Source organism: Manis javanica, chromosome 4 (genome assembly GCF_040802235.1).
Source record: "Manis javanica isolate MJ-LG chromosome 4, MJ_LKY, whole genome shotgun sequence".
Lineage (NCBI taxonomy): Eukaryota > Metazoa > Chordata > Mammalia > Pholidota > Manidae > Manis > Manis javanica.
The window spans coordinates 166873238-166891249 of NC_133159.1; the positions used below are offsets into that span (position 1 = coordinate 166873238).

At 56.6% G+C, this 18012-nt stretch overlaps 1 protein-coding gene across 17 annotated transcripts in view; it reads right to left on the minus strand.

Moving 5' to 3' along the window:
• Positions 1 to 472: 472 nt before the first annotated feature.
• Positions 473 to 18012, minus strand: part of ARHGAP27 (Rho GTPase activating protein 27) — a 30462-nt gene continuing 12922 nt past the window's right edge. For 5 of the 17 annotated variants that reach the window (XM_036997577.2, XM_036997579.2, XM_036997580.2 and 2 more), the window contains 15 exons: positions 9897 to 10292; positions 9559 to 9741; positions 9238 to 9318; positions 9085 to 9168; positions 8664 to 8731; positions 8264 to 8354; positions 7689 to 7793; positions 4608 to 4706; positions 3419 to 3524; positions 3174 to 3299; positions 3002 to 3100; positions 2741 to 2818; positions 2520 to 2654; positions 2268 to 2373; positions 473 to 2183 (listed from right to left, as the gene is read on the minus strand). In XM_036997577.2, the coding sequence (XP_036853472.2) occupies positions 2006 to 2183; positions 2268 to 2373; positions 2520 to 2654; positions 2741 to 2818; positions 3002 to 3100; positions 3174 to 3299; positions 3419 to 3524; positions 4608 to 4706; positions 7689 to 7793; positions 8264 to 8354; positions 8664 to 8731; positions 9085 to 9168; positions 9238 to 9318; positions 9559 to 9741; positions 9897 to 10292 (1935 nt within the window). In that variant the 3' untranslated portion in view covers positions 473 to 2005. Of the gene's footprint in view, positions 2184 to 2267; positions 2374 to 2519; positions 2655 to 2735; positions 2819 to 3001; positions 3300 to 3418; positions 3525 to 4607; positions 4707 to 7688; positions 7794 to 8263; positions 8355 to 8663; positions 8732 to 9084; positions 9169 to 9237; positions 9319 to 9558; positions 9742 to 9896; positions 10293 to 13760; positions 13922 to 18012 lie in introns of those variants that run through there. The other 12 variants (XR_005055687.2, XR_005055686.2, XR_005055683.2 and 9 more) reach the window with 12 other exon arrangements.

Sequence of the window (18012 nt, forward strand, 5' to 3'; positions counted from 1 at the left end):
TGTTTAACATGTACCTACTGTTTTTAGACCCTGTTCACCTGCTTTAGAAGCCTCTGCTCTCCACCTTCTCTGTCTCTGCATCTCTCCCCAGGATGAGGAATCTCTGGTACCCTCTTGGAGCCTAGGTCCTTCTCTTTAGACCATAGTCCTGACATGTTGGGACCCCAGAATTTCCTGCCCAAATGACCCCAGGCCCATTTCCAAAAGGGTGGACCATGTGGGGTGGCCAAGAGGCAGCAGGCTGCAGAGGGTATGGCAGTTTGTATTTGTGGACTGGAGTGTCCACATGTGAGCATGTGACTCTCCCCTGGGGTAGGATGGCTCTGCGGGTGGGAATACATGGTGGCAGGCTCAGAGCAGAGCCAGCTCTTCTTAGGCCAACACATCTGGGGCTGGAATTTGGAAGAGTCAAAGAAGTTTAAATTAGAACCTGGCCTTCCAGGTTACGATGAAAACATATTTATCAAAGTAGGAGAATAGAACATCCTTTATTGAACAGTTGTTAGCTTGATTTAGAACTTTACAATATTTCAGCGTTTGGTGTGAGGCCTCCACTTGTGCTCCTGCCCCAGCCCTGCTGGCTTTCGGGGTGGGCTTGGCCAGCTTCGTCTGCAGGACCATTAGCTCCAGCAGAGAGGCAGCATGTGCAGTACCCCTGCCCCAGAGCCCGTGCCTGGCACAGAAGAGCAGATAATAAATATTGGCTGTGAGAGACAAATGAGATGATCCAAGTAAAATGCTTGGCATGGTGCAAATGTCAATAAATATTAGCTATTATTTGTTGAATAAATGGGTGGGTGGGTGGGTGGGGCAGGGGGCTGAGCCCCATAAACTGAGGTGGTTTGTGTATGAAGGGAAGTGGGCTGTTGACCCCAGGGTTCATGCTTCCTTTCCAGAGTTTGGGCCACCCCGCAAGCCTCTCCAGGCAGGGTACTAAGACAAGGAGGCAATGTGGATACCGGTAGCTGTACTTGATAACCGGGATGCTGGGAGGGGCTAGGGGCTCTTGCCTGTGCTACTTCCCTTCCCCCCAGAGGAGAACAGCTGGGGCAGATTCCCTCTTTGCCTGCAGGGACCTCCACAGCCTCGGACAGAACCTACCCAGCTGTCTTTTGCTTTAGCTGTAAGTCCCTGCTAGGGTGGGATGGGGTCTGGGGTAGCTGAAAGACTGATTTCCCTCTCACAAGCAGCTGTGCTCTGGTGTGAGAAGAGGCTGAGCTGGGCCCTCAGATCACCCGCTGGACCCTGAACAAGTCACTTTACCTCTGCAAGCATCAGTTTCCTCATCTGTAAAACAGGATTGTGTGTGGAAATGGTGCATGGCAAGTGGCAGGTGCAGGGTACACATTCAGAGAGTATGAAGAACCCTTGCACAGAACACAAGTGGACCAGGGAGGGCAGAGGCCTGGAAGAGGAAAGCAAATGAAAATGGTCCACTGCCAGCCAGCAAGCGAGCTGCGTGGGTGTTTCAGCCAAGGCCGAGGCGGCGAGGCCGGCTCAGCTGCCGGCTCTGGAGCAGCAGATCAGTCCTGTTCCCACAGCAGTAAGGCTGTCGGGTGCTGCTTCAGGACCGGCACGGGGCTGGGGCCCCACAGGGTTTCCCTGAAGTCCCTGACCAGGTGTAGGCCTGAAGAAGCCAGGAAGCCCCCTCCCGAAGTCCTCCCAGCCCGGGCCATCCAGGTACACAAACCCTCACGACCCCATTCTCACACATGCACAGTAGGCGGTGCTGTAAGAAAGAACAGAACCTAATTAACCCCCAAGCCGGACATGCCGGGAGGAAGAAAAAAAAGGAAAAAAAAAAAAAAAATCACATTTTGCGAACTGTCCACCAGGGGTCACCATACTGCATCGAGGGGTGCAGAATTCACACCGGCTTGCTGATGGGGGCCAGAGGGTCTCAGAGACAGTCCAGTCGCGCGTGGCCTCCAGCCGTCCAGCTCAGGTTGCCGCCCCAGTCCCAGGTCCGCAGTGCCGGCAGCGCAGTGGCGGTGGGGGCCCACGGTCAGTGCGGCAGGAAGATGTCTGAGCACTGCTGCAGGATGAGCTCCACCACCTGGTTCTGGAACACCATGGTCATGGGCATGCTGGTTTCCTCCGTCTCGGGCCGCAGCAGCGTGGGTCCAAACACTATGGCCACGCTCTGCACGGACATACGGTTCTGTTCACCATGCTCGATCACCCTGTAGCGGGGGTAGGGGCAGGTCGGGTCAGAGCCCAGAGCAGGGGGCAGGTGCAGGGGGTCCATTCCCGGCTGGCCAGCTCACCGGCACAGGTGCTGGAAGAGCAGCCGCAGCGTGTCGTGGTTGGGTGCGGGCAGCGAGTGCACCAGGTCTCGCACACAGCGGCTGCGCTGGGCCTGGTCCTGCAGCTCTGGGGGAGGGAAGAGTCAGAGGGGAGGGAGGGCAGGAGGGTCGGCTCCGCGAGGGGAACTCCCAGTAGGGGATCCCAGCCAGGCGTGTGCCAGAGGCAGGCCGGCTACACCCCTACCGCACCCGCCCACCTCCCCAGGTGCTCACTGATGGCGGTGATGAACTGGGGGAAATGCGAGAAGGGGAAGAGAGGCTCAGGCAGCTCCCGGAAGAAGAGCTTTAGGGCGCCGGTGATAACGTGGACGTCCTCCCAGCGCCCGTCGTCCAGGTCCAGACGCTCATCTGCAGCAAGGGGAGAGGAGAGGAAGAGGTCTGGTCACCCTGTGGGGCCTTCAGGCCCTGGGGTCGGGGCTGGGGGCAGGCCTCACCGTGGTCCACCTTATAGCGCAGCTTCTGGATGGTGGCCAGGTTTCCACTGATGCGGTACAGGCCGTCGATGTCCAGTCCTGGGGCAGAGGGAGGCGCTGACTCCGGGTTTGGTGGGATGACCCTGGGCTTTTGTGATTCTCACTAGGGGCTTCCATTCTTTCCCCCTTGACCCTGAGCCCACCCAGGGGTGTCCATCATGGGGTCCTGCCAGGAAGCCTTCAGGCGCCTGCGTGCCCCGCCCAGCCTTCTGCCACGCCTACCCCGGGCCTCGACGGTGCGGATGCACTGCTGCACGAAGCTGGGCACGGTGCTCCTCTCGCGCTCACACAGCACGGCCAGTGCACAGCCGAACACCTGGTCTGGGGGAGAGGCTGGTCGGCGCCGCCCTGCCTGTGAGCCACCAGCGCCCCGCTCTCCGCGTCCCTCCGGTACCTTTGATGTAGCCCTTCTCCCGCAGCGACTGCATCGTGGGCCGCCTCAGCAGGAACTTGCGGAGCTTGTACCGGACCCTGCTCAAGTCGCTCTCCAGGCCCCCAGGGCCTGGGGCAGAGGCTGCTGCTGGCCACAGGGCAATGTGGAGCTGCGTCAGTTGGTGGCACTGGGATTGGCCGGGCAGGCCCCAGTGGGGTCATCACCCCCCAGTAGATGCCCTCCAGCCGGGTCACCCCTGTGCACACCTGCATGGGACCGGGCCTCATCCTCCCGCCAGCTTCCCAGGCGCTCCCTGGACCCGAAGTCGACACTGCTGTGCTCGCTTTCCTCCTCAGGGGGCAGATCTGCGGACTGGAATCAGGCAGCCTCAGAGAGGCAGAACCTGGGGCCAGCTGGCGTCCTTCTGGGATGGGGTGAGGAACCAGAACTGCCTTCCCTGCAGGCCTGGTGACCCCCAGGCAGAGTTCACTGTTCCTTGACCAGGATAACTCCCCTCACCTCCACCAGGGAAGCTCCAAACCTCCCTTGGCTGCATGGATCCCTTCAGGTGTTATCCCTGTCATCCTGTCCTCCCCCATGCTCTTATCCTGGTCACTTCTACATACCTCCTAGTTTCTGGCTCCCTTTCTCCACATTTTCCTCAGTTCCTCCATACACACTCTACTAGTTCAGTATTCCTCAGTATGTGGCTGACATCTGAGCAGTGGTCATTAGTGCACCAGCATCACCTTCCTAGATCTAGATTCCTACCTCTAGTAATATGGCCGCACACTGCACTCAGTGTTGGTCCTAAGAAATTAAGGGTCAAAAACCCCCAGTTGTCAGACGGGGCCTATCCTATTCCTACTTACGCAATTGGTATTTTGAACCTAAAAAATTGTAGACTCTTGAATCTAAACCTTTAAATTTTTATCTTCTAGTTTCAGCTTGTCCTTCCAACTTGAGGCTGTTTTTCAGATATTTACTTTTCTTCCTCCTTTGAAATGGGACATTCCTCTAGGATGTGCCCCAACCCCTACCTGGAAGGTGCTCCTGCAGGGCCAGCCCCAGAGGCTGGATTCATACACTTAAGAAAGGCTGTTCTTTATCTTACTACATGGATAGACGGTGACTGCAGTGGGGTGGGGTGGGGGGACTTGATAATATGGATGAATGTTGAAACCACAATGTTGTTTATGTGAAACCTTCATAAGATTGTATATCAATAATACCTTAATTTAAAGAAAAGAAAAGAAAAGAAAGGCTGTTTCTTCAGCAGCCCATCTGCCATACAGCCGCAGGGGAAACTGCGTCTGCAGGGATGGGCACTTATCCACCACTGCCCTGGCACTCCTGGAGCCTTAGTGCAGGGCCCCACCCACTGTGGGCACAGCTGCCCTGATAATGGCTGGCCTTCTCCTCCCCACCAGCCCTGAGACCCCAAGCTCTCCCTACCAGCTCCTGGATGCCCTGGCCAATGGCCTTGTGCCAGGTGCTGATGATGGCCTCTGAGTCATGCTGGATCAGGTACTCTGAGCCATCTCGGCTCCGCAGCTGCAAGGACACAAGTCAGTCAGTCATCTCGGGTTCCCTGGGTCTGCCCTGGGGCCAGGCCTCAGAGGCGGAGAGAGACAAGGAGGTGACCTCTCCCTGTCCCCAGGAACTCAGAGCCTAATGGAGCAAGGGCCTCACCCCAGGACAAAGTATTCCACCTCATAAAAAGCAGTAGGTGACGACATCCCTGTTACCAATGGTGTTCCAGATGGACAGGGCAAGCGGAGGCTCAGCAAGTTCAAGCAACTTGCTAGTGGACACACAACTAGTGAGAGAGAGAGCAAGGATCTGAGTGCGGCAGATCTGAATGATGCAACTGTCTGGTACACTTTCCCCTGCCCCAGATAGCCTTCCCAAGAACCACAGACTATGACAGGCCTCACCCAGAGTGCTGGCCAGCAAAACAGCCAATGGAAGAAATACCTGGTGGGAGGCCCCTGGTGGCTAGAATTAGCAGTGAAGAAAATGCTGGGAGGGAAGTTTGGAAAGCAGAGTGGGGCAGATCCCAGAGAAAACAAGCACCCCCGGCATTCCACACACGCACTGGGGAACCAGGAGTGTTGTTCCCCCTTTTGCAGCCATGAGACTATACCCTCTCCCACACTCTAGCCCAGGCAATGAGTCTCTCACCATCCACTTCATCAGGAAGTGAAAATTAAAACTCAAGGGGAGACTTTTGGCCACTTTCTGACTACTCAAAGCTCTTACTGACCAGCAAGTTGGGGTACCAACCCACTTACTCTTATTCACTCCAAGGAAATATTCACATGGTCTGTGAGCTGGAGGAAGCACCGCCCTGTAAGTTGGCTGGAGGCTCCATGCAGAACTCAGGCCATATTCTTCCTTAAGAAACCCTAAAGTCTGGGTTTCCAAAGCCACTATTTTGTAGTATTAAGGAGCAAGCAGATATCAACAGCCCAGGCTTCTTCATCCGGCTGCTGTTGTCCTTAGTCCCTAGCAAAGGCTCTGAAGAGCAGGGAGAGGTGGTCAGCAACTTGGGTAGATCTTTCATCAGCCTCTGGCTAGAGGACTGAGAATTCAAGGTTAATGTGAATGCTCCGTTGCGTGGCTCACACCAACGCTGCCCTTTGGGTCTAGTGAGAGTCAGACAACTAAATATAACGTCCAGAATCAGGGCTATCTTTTGGCTGTTCACCTTTTAAAACTAGACTTGAATGTTATTTAAACTGTTTTAAAAATTAAAAACAGAAAATGTAAAATTGCACATTCATCCCTATCCCTGCAAAGACAGAGAGCCTTCAGTGGAGAGAGAGCACAGCTCCTAAACTAAGCTAACAAGAGCCCTGCCTCTCTTATCCCAGAGAATGACCTAACAATGCTTCTAAAACAACCATTATCTTTGGCAGCTCTCTCAAAACATCAATTCACGTTTGACAGTTTCATTCAGAAGGCAAAGCTTTACAGTTACATAGCAATGTATCTCACAAAATATTCACCCTGTTGAATGCACAGCTGAGCCACCCCAGGCTTGCTCTTTTTGGAGGACTCTGGTGGGGGGGGATTAGGAAGATCTGCTATGAAAAATTGCCAGGCCCAACTAGCCCAGCTGTGTTAGAGAATTTGGGGCTGTCTCTAGAGAAAAATCCTAGAGTTGCCTGTGGGCCACCCCGGAGTGGAGGGAGGGTGGTCATCTGCCAGCTGGGAAGCTGGTGGCTCCTCAATTTCCATTTAAGACTGACAGCCTTCCCATCAGCTTGAGAAGCTTCCAAGAGCGCCATCTGCCTTCCTGTCCTTGCCAAAAAAGACAACGCAGAAGTGTTTACTCTGAACTTTCATCAGAAGCCCAGTGAGAGAGGTGACATTCATAGATCACTGGTTGAGGGATGTCCCTCCAGGTCAAGAAAGGAACACACCTAGCAAAAGTAATGTCCCTCCTCGATCTGACCACCCATGGCAGACATTGCTAGTTGACGGTAACCCTCTGACCTGCTGAGCCTGGAGAAGGCTCCACACCAACTGATCAGAGCAGCTCATGAGATGAAACTGCTTTTCCACCTGCTCTGTGGATACTCTGGGTCTAGAACTGAATGAAGGTTGGTGGACCATCAGAAAACGACACCCTCAAGCTCCTTGCAGAACTGCCTTCTCTCAGCTGAGATGTGGGGTCCTGCTTCTTTCACCATGTTCCCCGAAGCAGCCCCAAGAGTCCCTTGCTAAGTGAGGAAGGAGATGCACACTGAAAATGCCTTCAAGAGCTAAGGATCAGCGAAAAGCTTTGGTTTCCCTCACAATCTGGCAGGTTTTTATTTTTCATTCATTTTTTATCAGGAAACCTGGGGCTAACTTTTTCCAGCAACAAGCACCCTTAGCACCTGAACTTAACTGCCCCTCTCCCACACTGACCTGCTTCTCTAACTCGTTGGCCTGATCCTGGCTCTGCAGTGGATTTTGTGTGTTTCATTGTGAGAAGCCTCACACTTTGTAGTAGTGGTAAGGATAAAAGTAGTTTAAAAACAAGACAACACTGGACAGTGAAGGGTGCGACACTGTGAGGTCCTCTCCTGGCCCCACCTGGCCTCTCTCTTCCCGCTGGGGGAGCCTGGGAAACGTGCCACTGCCCTGGTTTATCCACTGAGGACAAGTCCAGGTGGAAGCTGGGCTCTGGTCAGCTGGAGGTTTTCCAGCCTGGTAGAGTAAGTAGCCAGGCATGGGGAGTCTCCTGTCTGAGGCCGGAGCAGCTGGAGGAGGGCTTCTAGGTATCTACAGTTTTGTTCCCCAGGTACCCCCTACCCCTCCCCACCCTCCAGGGCCAAGGACTGGTGAACTCAGCTCCTGGAGAGCGGGCTGAAGAATCTGTGACAGTAGAAACACCATGGACGGATCCCTGAGGTGGAACCGCCTCAGCTTTGGGCCCGGAGAATTCCAACTCCACTCTCCCCAGCTCCTCCTTCCTGGGGCTTGCCTGGGAAGGTCCCAACCCAGTAGTAGGCTCCCTCTCCTCCTCCTGACCCACACCCTCACCTCTAGCACATTCTTCTTGCTGGATTTGTCTTTGGGGGCCCAGGCAAGAGAGGCCCCCCTCAGCTCCACTGTGTACTCAGGGATGGAGAGCTTGGAAGACTGCCTCTGTGGGAGAGGGGAGAAGGGTCGGGGGAAGCTCGGTTACCAGGAGCCCTCTGCTCAGACAGGCCTGCCTCAGCTCCCTGGCTCCAATACACCAGGCTCCTTCGGCTCCAGGATGGGGTCACAGCCTGGGGGAAGGGAGCCTGAGGGTTCCTGGAACCCAGAGATCCTGGTACTTTTAACCACCTAGCCTTGGAATGACTGGTCCTTTGCTGCCTACCCACCCAGGACAGGACAGGAGAAAGGAGGGCAGCCACTGTCCATGCAGGGTGCCCAGTGCCCAGCCCGACCAGGCAGACCTCTAGGACTGCTTCCCATGGCCAAGGTGGCTGCAAGTGTCCTGGGGTGAATCTGCTGTCTGCACTCCCTGCCAAGGACCAGCTCCCTTGACACTCATGATAGCTAGATCAGGTAAGGACCCAAGGGAGTCAGAAGCAGATGGGAGGTTCTTGCCCTGGGGGCCTGGGCCTCACCAGGCCGCCTGCAGCTGAGGCCTTTGAGTCCTTGAAGAATGTCAGGATGCCACCTTCCAGCACAGTCCAGGAGGCACTCCAGTGCTTCTTCCTAGTGGGGGTGGGGAATTAGGGGTGTCAGGGCTTGGATCTGGCCCTGGGCTGAGGCCCCCCTCCCACTCCCATGAGTAGGGCACAGAATGCAGCTTGAGGCACCCAACTGTGAGGGTCAGAATCTCAACTCTGATACCAAGGAACCAAGAGACCACAGGTGAGTCACTTTATCCCTATACCTCAGTGTCCTCACAGGACCTCTTATAAGGTCCTATGAGAGTCACACAGGCTGGGCAAAGGGGAGGTGCTCAGTGAGCATTATCAGTAGGGCCCATGCTGCCCTGGCCTGGTGCACATGCACTCTCACCGGAGCCGCTTCCCCTTGTCCACTGTCTTGGTTCGATGGAGCACACCTGCCTTCTCCAAGGTCTTGATCTTGAAACGTGGAAAGAGGAGGCAGTTAAGACAGGTGGGAGGAGGGCCGAGGGAGAGCAGAGGCTAGTCTCTACCACAGCCAGCAGCAACCCACAGGCTGGGCCTGAGTCTCCACTGAACCCTCTTTGCTGCCGATGGTGGCTGGTACCTGCTCCCATGGCAACAGGACAGATTTCCTCCCAGCTCCCAACCTCACCCAACTCTGGGCCTGGGATGACCCAGACCCAGGTTCATTCAGCCCAGGCTAGGACTGGGCCTATGGGGGAGGCACGCCCAAGCCAGTCTCAGGACCTCCAGGAACCTGCCATTTCTTCTAGGGAGGTCCTGTCAGGGCCCTATGCCCCTACCCTTACCTTCTCAGGGGGGCTGGCCTGGGCTGGGGTCTCACTGTCCTGGTTGTGAGACTTGCGGAAGCTTCGAGGGGCAGGGATGGGGATCTGGGGAGAAAAACACTGTCATATAATCCCCCTTCTCTCCCCAGGACTCTCCCTTCCCCATTTGGTTACCTGGGGCAGCTCCCACTGAACCAAGTCCTCATCAGGTTTGTAGAAGTAGGGCTTTCCGTTTTGGTCCTCCAACCTCACCCACTGTGGGGAGAGGGGTGGTCAGGGCTCCGCCCGCCTCATGAGAGGAAAAGCTTCCTTCTAACTAGAACCCAGCATAACCCCAAGGGGCTTGGAGGGGCAGGTGCAGTGACTGCGGTGTCTTGGGTTGGCTTGGAGCCCCCCTGGAGCTGCAGTTGAGAGAGTTAAGGGGAGCTACTATTGAAGAAAGGGTGAGGCAACGGCCCCGGGGTTTGTCTGGGCCTATCTGCCCGCTGCCACTACCTGCTCTTGGGTGAAGTGGTTGGTGTACAGCGTCTGCCCTTCTGGGTCTACATGGCAAGACCACCCGGGGGGCGTGGCCAAGGGAGAGGCGGGCCCCGGCTCACTTAAGGAGCCCACGGGGGAGTAGTCCTCCTCGGGGTAACTGCTCAGCAACTCCGGGTAGTCGGTCTCGGGGGTGGGGGGCTGCAGAAAGCAAAAGAAAGACTCAGAGGGTCTTGGGGCCTCTGCTGACCCCTGGCCCCGCCCCTCAGGGCAGTCTCGCGGCCGTGGGGAGCCGGGGGCGGGGTCAGAGGCCTTCCAAGCCGGCCCCACCCATCCCGGCCGGCCCCGCCCCTCACCCTCTGGTCACTGGGGCTGCAGGGGCTCAGGCCCGGCTGCATCTCCAGCTGGTCCTCAGGCTCGTCCTCCCAGACAGTCTCGCCCGTCAGCGGGTTGTAGAAGAACACCTTGCGACTGTCCTCATCCCAGTACTGGCCCCACTCGGTCTCGAAGCTCTCGCGGCTGTCTACTGAGGCCGGGGAGGTGGCCGGGCTGGAGGCGCCCTCGGCAGCCTCGAAGGGCGACTCCCAGGTCGTCACGCCCGTGTCTGGATTGTAGTAGTAGGGGCGCCCGGTGTCGGCGTCCGTGTGCGTCTCCCACAGCGGGCCAGGGCCGGGGGGCGCGGCGGCGGCGGGCGAGGTGGCCAGGGGCTGCCTCTCTACGTTAGCGTACACGGGCTCCGGGGGGTCGTCCCGCTGCAGGAGGAGGAGGACGTGGCCTTCAGGGCAGCCCCGGGGTCACGAGGTTCCCACTCGGGCACTTGCCACCTGGGCAACCCTCAGCAAGTCACAGAACCTCCGTGCCTCAGTTCCCCTGGCTGCCGGGTCCAGAAATTGTAGTGAAGGGAGAATGAGCAAATGTCCTTGCAAGTGTTTGTAAATTGTCCGGAGGGGTGGGGCAATTACATTAATTATTAACAATAATAAAATATCAGTAACCGAGTTCTCCCAGCTGTACACTAACAGGGGCAAATCAAAGGATAGGCAGGAATAGCGCAGTGGCCTGGGAGCCATCCCTTCCCCAGCCCCACTCAGCCCTGCGTCGTCCCACGGCCTCCACCCTGCCTTCCTTCCTAAGGAAGCTCTGGGACCGCCGTCAGGAGCCTCTGGATTTGGGGCTGAACTTCCAGGACGTGGGGTTGGCAGGCCTCAGGATTCATTCCAGGCAAGGGAAAGAGAGGAGAGCCGGACGGGGGCCAGGAAGGAGGGGGAAAGGAAGGGGAGCTCCCCTCGCCCCTCTGCAGGGAAGGGAGGCAGCGGCAGGGTTCAGTCACACAGACGGAAACCATGGTCAGGCTCAGCACCCTCACGGCTCCCTGCCTCTGGGGCAAAGTCTAAGCCTTTCACAGGCACCGGAGGCCTTCCATCCCTGCCTGCCTTCCACCTTACTTCCTGCCACTCCCTGTCCTTGCCTTGAACTTTAAGCTCCGGTAGCACCACGTTGCTGGAGGCCCCACCCTCTCTGTGGCTTCCTCAGGCCTCGGCCCCCTGCAGTCAGCCCCCGCCCATCCCCACCCCTTTCTCACTTGGGCGCCTCCTATTCCTTCTTTAGGACTCAGCTCAGGTGTCAGGTTCAAGACCTTTCCTAAGATTTCTCCTGTGTGCCCACCACAGCCTAGCACCCTCAGCCCACCAGAGGGATAAATAACCATATTACCAAACCCCAGGCAGCAGGAGATTAATACTGTTTTTTAAGAATACAGAGTGTTAGAAGAGAAAAGCAGATTTCAGATGGTAAATTTTGCGTAATTACAATTTTGTTTTTAGAAACTCCAAAATGTGAACAGAGGTCATCTCTGGGCAGGGTAATTATAGAGATTGGATTTGTTTTTGTTTAGATTTTGTCTTTAAACTTTTTTGCAGCCTCAAAATTTTGTGCAATAAACCTTTTTTTTTTAAATCATAGTAGTTCCTCTATTGCTGGGACACCTTCGGACACCTTCACTAAGCTGCAAATTCCTCAAGAGGGGAAGCATGTCCTCTCAAGAAGGCCTCTCCTGGCCTTTACTTAGGCAGGCACATTAAAAAAAATTCATTTGTCCAACAAAGATTCACCTGCTCTGTGCCAGGCACCGTTCTGGGAATGTAGCAGTGGACAAATGGACACAGATCCCTCCCTGGCAGCCTGCCCGTGGGTGTATTTGGTGGGGAAGAGGGGAGCAGACAAGCCAGGTGGTAAGTGAAGGGCACTGTATGTCAATGGTGATCACGGCTTACAAGAAAAAAACGCTGCACAAGAAGGGGGTGATGTAGTTTCAGACAAGGCAGGTCCCAGGTGTGCAGGAGACAGGAAGGGCTGGATACTCCAGCCAGCTGTTCCTCACTCCTCTGCCTCACCCCACAAGCTCCTGTGTGGCTGAAATAGGACTCTCCACCCACTTTTCCTCTCTCCACATCCATCACAGCCCTCCTGTGGCATCCTGTATTCTAGCCACACCAGCCCACTGACCCTCCCCAAAAACAAAGGCATTCTCCTATCTTTGTGCCTTTGCTCTGGCTGTTCCCTCACCCTGGAACCCCCTGCTGCCATTCCCTGCCTACCCAAACCTGCTCCTCCAGCGTGTCAGCCGCACCTGGGAGACGCCTCCTCCCTGTGGGGAGAAGTCTAACCAGCTGGTACTGCTCATCGCTCTCTGAGGGCCCTGTGGCATTCTGCCTTGGTGGTCGTCAGGTCATTGTTCACCCACCTGCCTACCTTCTCTGACCCCAAAAGGCGGGAGTTTCTTGAGAGCAAGCCCGAGGATGACGTGCTCCCCAGCAGGCAGCCCAAGGGCCTGAAGCACACAGCCAATCCACCAAAAGCACTCTCAGCTTGAGTCTAGAAGTCAGTTCCAGGACAGACCTCAGTACCCAACAAAACAAACACACTTGACACTACAGGAGAGATTGGGGTTAGCTCAGAGCAAGGACTACCTGAAAATGAGGGCTCAAGCGCAGAAACAAGGCTTCTGGAAGGTGGAGGAAGATGGGTGATCAGACACGCTTCCTGCCACCCTAGCTGGACCCACTGAGGCAGTGGCCTTGCCCATTTGTGGGACAGGGGCTGGAAGGTCACATAGGGCCTAGGAGCTAAGGAAGGAACCAGGCTCTTTGGAGAAGAGATTTCCACCTGGCCAGCTGCTGGCCTTGGCTCTGAGTCCCTGGGGAGTCCCCAGCTGGTCGGGCTGATGGAGATCTCACACTAGGAACACCCCTGGCAGGTATGGAGGAGATCTGGGAGGTAGAACTTTAGGCCCCCACTATGACAGGGCTGTCGCAGATAGAGAAGATGCAGAATCAGAGGCCAAATTGGGACAGGGGAGTGCTCCTCTGAAGGAAGCACATTCATTCTAAGGATTGGGGCTGCCCCAGAGACACAGGTTGCTTCAGGAGGTAGTAAGGGGCCTTCACTGGAGGTGAGCAAGCAAGAGTTCAACTCTCTGTTAGGGATGCTGTGCCCCTGAGGCCCCTTCAAACTCTGTAAGTCTCTGCAGAGGCTCTGCAGTGCTAAGACCGAGGCGCTTTCCTCTCCTGCCAGAGCCTTGGCCAGGATCAGACTGGCTCCTGGAAGGCAGATGGGGCCAGTCCCTCCATGCCCTTTGGCCTTCAAGAAGGAGCTCACCCAGGTTACATAGGGTCTGACACCCCCACCCTGAACTCCTAGAGGCCCAGATGAGACCCAGATGCAGCCCATCAACAGGGGATTAACTAGCGTACCAGGGCTTGGGTCCAGACCCCAATCATAGAAATAGAGACAGAGGACTCCCAGTGGGAAAGAGGAAGTGGTCTCCTACCTCAGACCAGACGACAGAGCCAAGAGGGGCCCCGGCTCTCATCATGCCCAGCTGCTCGGCCCCCCAGTGCTCCTCTTGTGTCCAATGCCCTCCCCTCACCCACATGCACGTGACAGGCCTGCCTCTCCTCCCCCAAGCAGATCACCATGGCTCAGCATCCCTGCACAGCCCCTGTCAGAGGGGCAAGGCTGTGGAGAAGGAAAGAGGAGAGAAGAAAGGAGCCCACAACCTCTGAGATCCCCTGCTCCAGGCCCCAGTTTACCTACCTCCAGGATGAGCCTACCTGACAGGGCCAGAGGAGGGAGGCCCATTGGAGGCGCCTGACTGCATAGGCCCCTCCACCCTCCCCGTCAGAGTCTGAGCTCACACCCCCAATGCTAGGGTCCCCTACCTGTCCCCGCAGGGCCTGACTCGGCCTCCTGGTCAGCTTGGCAATCATGTCCACCATCCTGTACTCTCTGTGCTGCTGGGACAGAGCCCTGGGAAAGTTTTGGGGGTGGAGCCAAGGGGCACAACCCCAGGGCTGGCACAGGGCAGCAGGGAAACAAGAAGTTGCCTTGAGATGGCGGGAGGCTGAGCCTCCAGCCCATTTCCTGTTAGTGCCGCGGAAGTGCTGCCTGAGGATGGGGGCTGGGGGCTGTTGCAGATTGGGAGCATTGTTATGTGTCCAGGCACACACTGGCCACCCTTCTCAGTGTTCTGATTACCGGCAAGTCTTGACTTTCAGCGCCAGTCGCAGCTGAGGAGCAGGCTCCACAGACGACAGCCCTGCTGCCACAGCGGGGAGGGCTGGGCGGCACAGACAGGGGCAGGCAGGGGGCAGCTGGGTGCTGCGGTGGGACAATGAGTGGCCATCGGCTCCCCAGAGGCCCAGGGAGGATGTGATGAGAAAGAGGAAGCTTGTGTGTTGGGGGTGTCTCAAAGAGGAAGGGGTCTAGGCACCCTCCAGCCACGCGGAGGACAGGAGGGATTCTGACCATGCCACCATCTACCCGCCTGATTGCCTGAGTTGACCTCCTTCAGTTTCGGTCACTGAGATGCATGCACACACCCCCACCTGCATGTCCACATACATGCACGAGTGTGCTCATGCCCTGCCCCCACTCTCCAAGGCTCCAGAGAAGGAGGACAGGGACCAGTTCCCCTCACATCCAACCTTAAGAGTTTCCTCCTGGCCTCTCCTCTCTCCATCCCCTCAGGCAGGTGTTCAGGCCCTGGCCATGCACAATGGACACAGCATATCCAGTGTGAGAAGCTGCAGCCCCTGCCCTACGCCCTTGGAGCCCACCGTGTCTCACTCAACCCCTTACAGGCCCTTCCTCGCCAGTACCTTGCCCACCCACCCACCAGCCAAGGCTCTCCCACAGTGGCTGCCCCACGCCCAGTTCAGGCTCCAACCCCCACCCTCCCATGCTGGATCCCAGAGCCCTCATCTCCCACTCCTCCTGCCCCCAGGCCTGGCTCTCCTTTCTCCCCTGCCCATGCCCCCCAGGCCTCTCCTCTGCCCCCACTGTGGGCTCAGCATGGGGACACCCAAGTAGAGCCAGATAAGGTGTTGGGTTGGGGTGTGGGACACTTGGGAAGCCCACACCCAGAGCAAGTCTGGGACTCATGTCCTGCTCTGCCCTCAAAAGCTCTAGTATCACTTCCCCATCACTCCCTGGGCCCCAACTCAGAAGCCCAAAACCCCATGGGCAGACTGGTTCCCCAGAGAGGCGTGGAGTCCTCCCACCTGTCACACACATGTCACATAACACTGCCCCCACCCTGAGGACCCCCCCCACACACACACCACACACCACACCACAGGTTACCAAGAGAGATGAGGCCCAGCCAAGGAGATGAGAACAGCCTCTGTAAATTCCAGAGCAGCCAGAAACTGAGCCATCAGGAAGGAACTGGGTGTCGGGTGGGGGGAGAGAGGAGGCTGGTGTTGCCCTGGAATTGGGGAGCAGGGTCTCCCTGTGGCAGGGACCAGGAGTGACAGTGGAGGGGGCTGGGACCAGAAAACAGGCAGCACCCCACTGCTGCTCTTACCCAGTAAAAAACCTGACCCCCTTGCCTGGGGTCTCCCAGAGGGCCCTGGCCCCGCAGTACAGGGACCAGAGTAACACCATTCAGCTCTCCGGCCTGCTTTACTCACTGAGGTTGGCCCCTCTGGCCTCCTGTCTGGGTTTCCCCTCCCCCCGAAAGAGGAGGTGGTGACCACAGAGGTCCCCAGTGGGGTCCTCCTCCTTCAGCCACACCCTCACACCCTGAGTGAGAGGCACATGGTGACAGAACAAGTCATCTGCCTATCACCCAACTCACCAGCCCTTTGTCTTCACTCCTTCTCTCTAGAAACCTCATAGGGGTGTTAGGGCAGGAGCAGGGGCAACCAGAAAATTCTAGCAGTTCTGTGGAGCCACAGGCAAAAGAGATGCCTGCAAACCAGCAGCTCAAGCCCAGGGACTGGCTCTGGTAGCTGGGGGGGGGGGGGGGGAGGGGAGACAGGACCTCCTTTGCTGCCTCGGAGCCTGCCACATGCCTCCTGGGCCGAGTGGAGGCAGAAATGAGAGTTGGAATGGATTGTGATCTGTGCCTCCAGGGGCACAGCTGGGAGCACAGAACTGGTCTGTCACCCATGTTTCCCTGAGCATGTCTTCTCTAGGACAGAGGCTGGGCCTCACTCTTCCCACTGAGCAAGGCATCCACTCACGTGCAGTGGGTCTGAGGGTTCCCCTGCAGGGCCAGGTGCCTGCCCCCTGGCAGCTTCAGAATACTGGGGGAGCCATGCCCGATCCTGGCCCCTAAGAGTCTGTCTGATGTAACTGGTTTGGGCTGTGACCTGGGCATGTTGTGTTAAGGCCCAGGTGAGGCCAGGGTGATCTTATCGCCTGTGTGGGATTCCAAACACAGCTGGCCTGAGGTGAGGCTCTTCTCTTGGGCCTGGGGCAGAAACTTCATTCTATTAAAAGGAAAAAGAATAGGAGTTCCGAGACCTGGTTTCTTGTGTAGACTATCTCAGGTTCTCTCTGGGCAACACCTTGAATTTCTGGGCCTCAGTTTATCCATGGAGTGGGCTGTCATTTTCACTCCCTTCACTGACCTGGTTTCTGTGAAAGAGCCATGCAGGCCCCTGAGTTCCCACACCCTCTGGGACATGGAGAAAGCCCTGGTTTTGGGTTTCGATTGAGCACCCTTGGCTCTGACTCTGCCCACAACCTCTTGGTGACCTCATGGGGTTCCCTTCTTGGCCTGCTCCTCCAGGGTGGGGTGGGACCTGGGGCAGCATCTCTTTCCTGCTCTGAGTAAGGCTGGTGGATAACCAGAAGCTCTCCTGTTTCTGGGCCAGGAAGAATCAGAAATGGTCTGTCAAGGAACATGCTGGCCAGCAAAGGCCATGGTTGTGAGCCAACTAGGGAGATGGGAAAATGTGATGGGGTCGGGGCCCACCCCCCGAAATTTATCTGTGCCTGTGCCCACAGTTCCTGTCTCTCCCCCAGTGGAGGGCCCAGGGCCCCTGTGCAAGCCAGCCTTCCCAGCAGGGCCTGGGCTCTCTCACCTCCTCAGAAGCTTCCTCTCCTCAAGTCTCCAACTCCTCCCACCTCCTGCCCACCCTGATGCCTCTGCGCCTGCCTGGCTTGGGCAGTGGAGGGTAGCAGTTGGGAGATGGGAAGAAGCAGGCCATGTTTCAACTACCATGTTTGCAGAATCTTTGTCCCATGAGCAGTATCTTAAAGGGAAAGAAATAGCTTTGTCTGGGATAGGTGGGGCTGGGGGAGAGCTGGAAGGGCCAGTCTGTCTTCAGATAATAAATAATGTCTCACTACTTGGAGAGCAGAAACATTTGCCTTTGTCCCTTTGGTGTGTCAGCAAACTCACAGTCTCTCCATCTTAAAAAAAAAAAGTGCCCCCCTGACCCCAGCTCTCCCTTCCTCTTCTGAGAGCCAGCTTCTTGCAGGAGTGTGTGCACCCACCAGCTTGCCATCTACACTCTCAGAGATGCAGTCCACTGCTCACATCTCCTACAACCTCCTTGATGACAAATCTGGACCTCGTCAAGCCTGAGTCCTCTCGGGTACTCAGTCCTTACAATCCTCTCCCTCCTGTGTTTTTGCCTCAGACCACAGCCTCAGAGTCTGCAGCTTCGTCCCCTGGCTTCCCCTTCTCAGCTCTTTGGGCCCATGCTCCTCGCCCCCTGCCCATCTCCTCAGTGCTTGCGTCTCATCTCTGCTTCTCATTCTACTGTCCTGGGAAAGCTCAACCTGTATTAGGTTAATGACTCACAACTCCATCTCCAGGAGCATAACTCCAAATGCCCCCCTAGACGTCCTTGGTACACCTCAAAAGCTGCGTGACCCAGACTGAGTTCTTCTTCATCCTCCTCCTCACCATCTCAGCATCGCCTCAGTAGCTCAAGCAGAGGCCTAGAGTCATCCTTGATTCCAGCTTCGCTTGTGTCATTGTCATGGAGCCCTGGTGACCCTACATGTCTAAGTCTTTCAGACTTCTTGGTCTCCAGGTAACACAGGGATTAGAGGGGCACAGGGAAACCACCACAGAGAAGCAACACTTACATCTGAAATAGACATTCTACAGGGCAACTGGTGTGGTCTCTTTAACGAGTCTGTGTCAGGGCAGAAGGAATGGGGAAGGGCAGG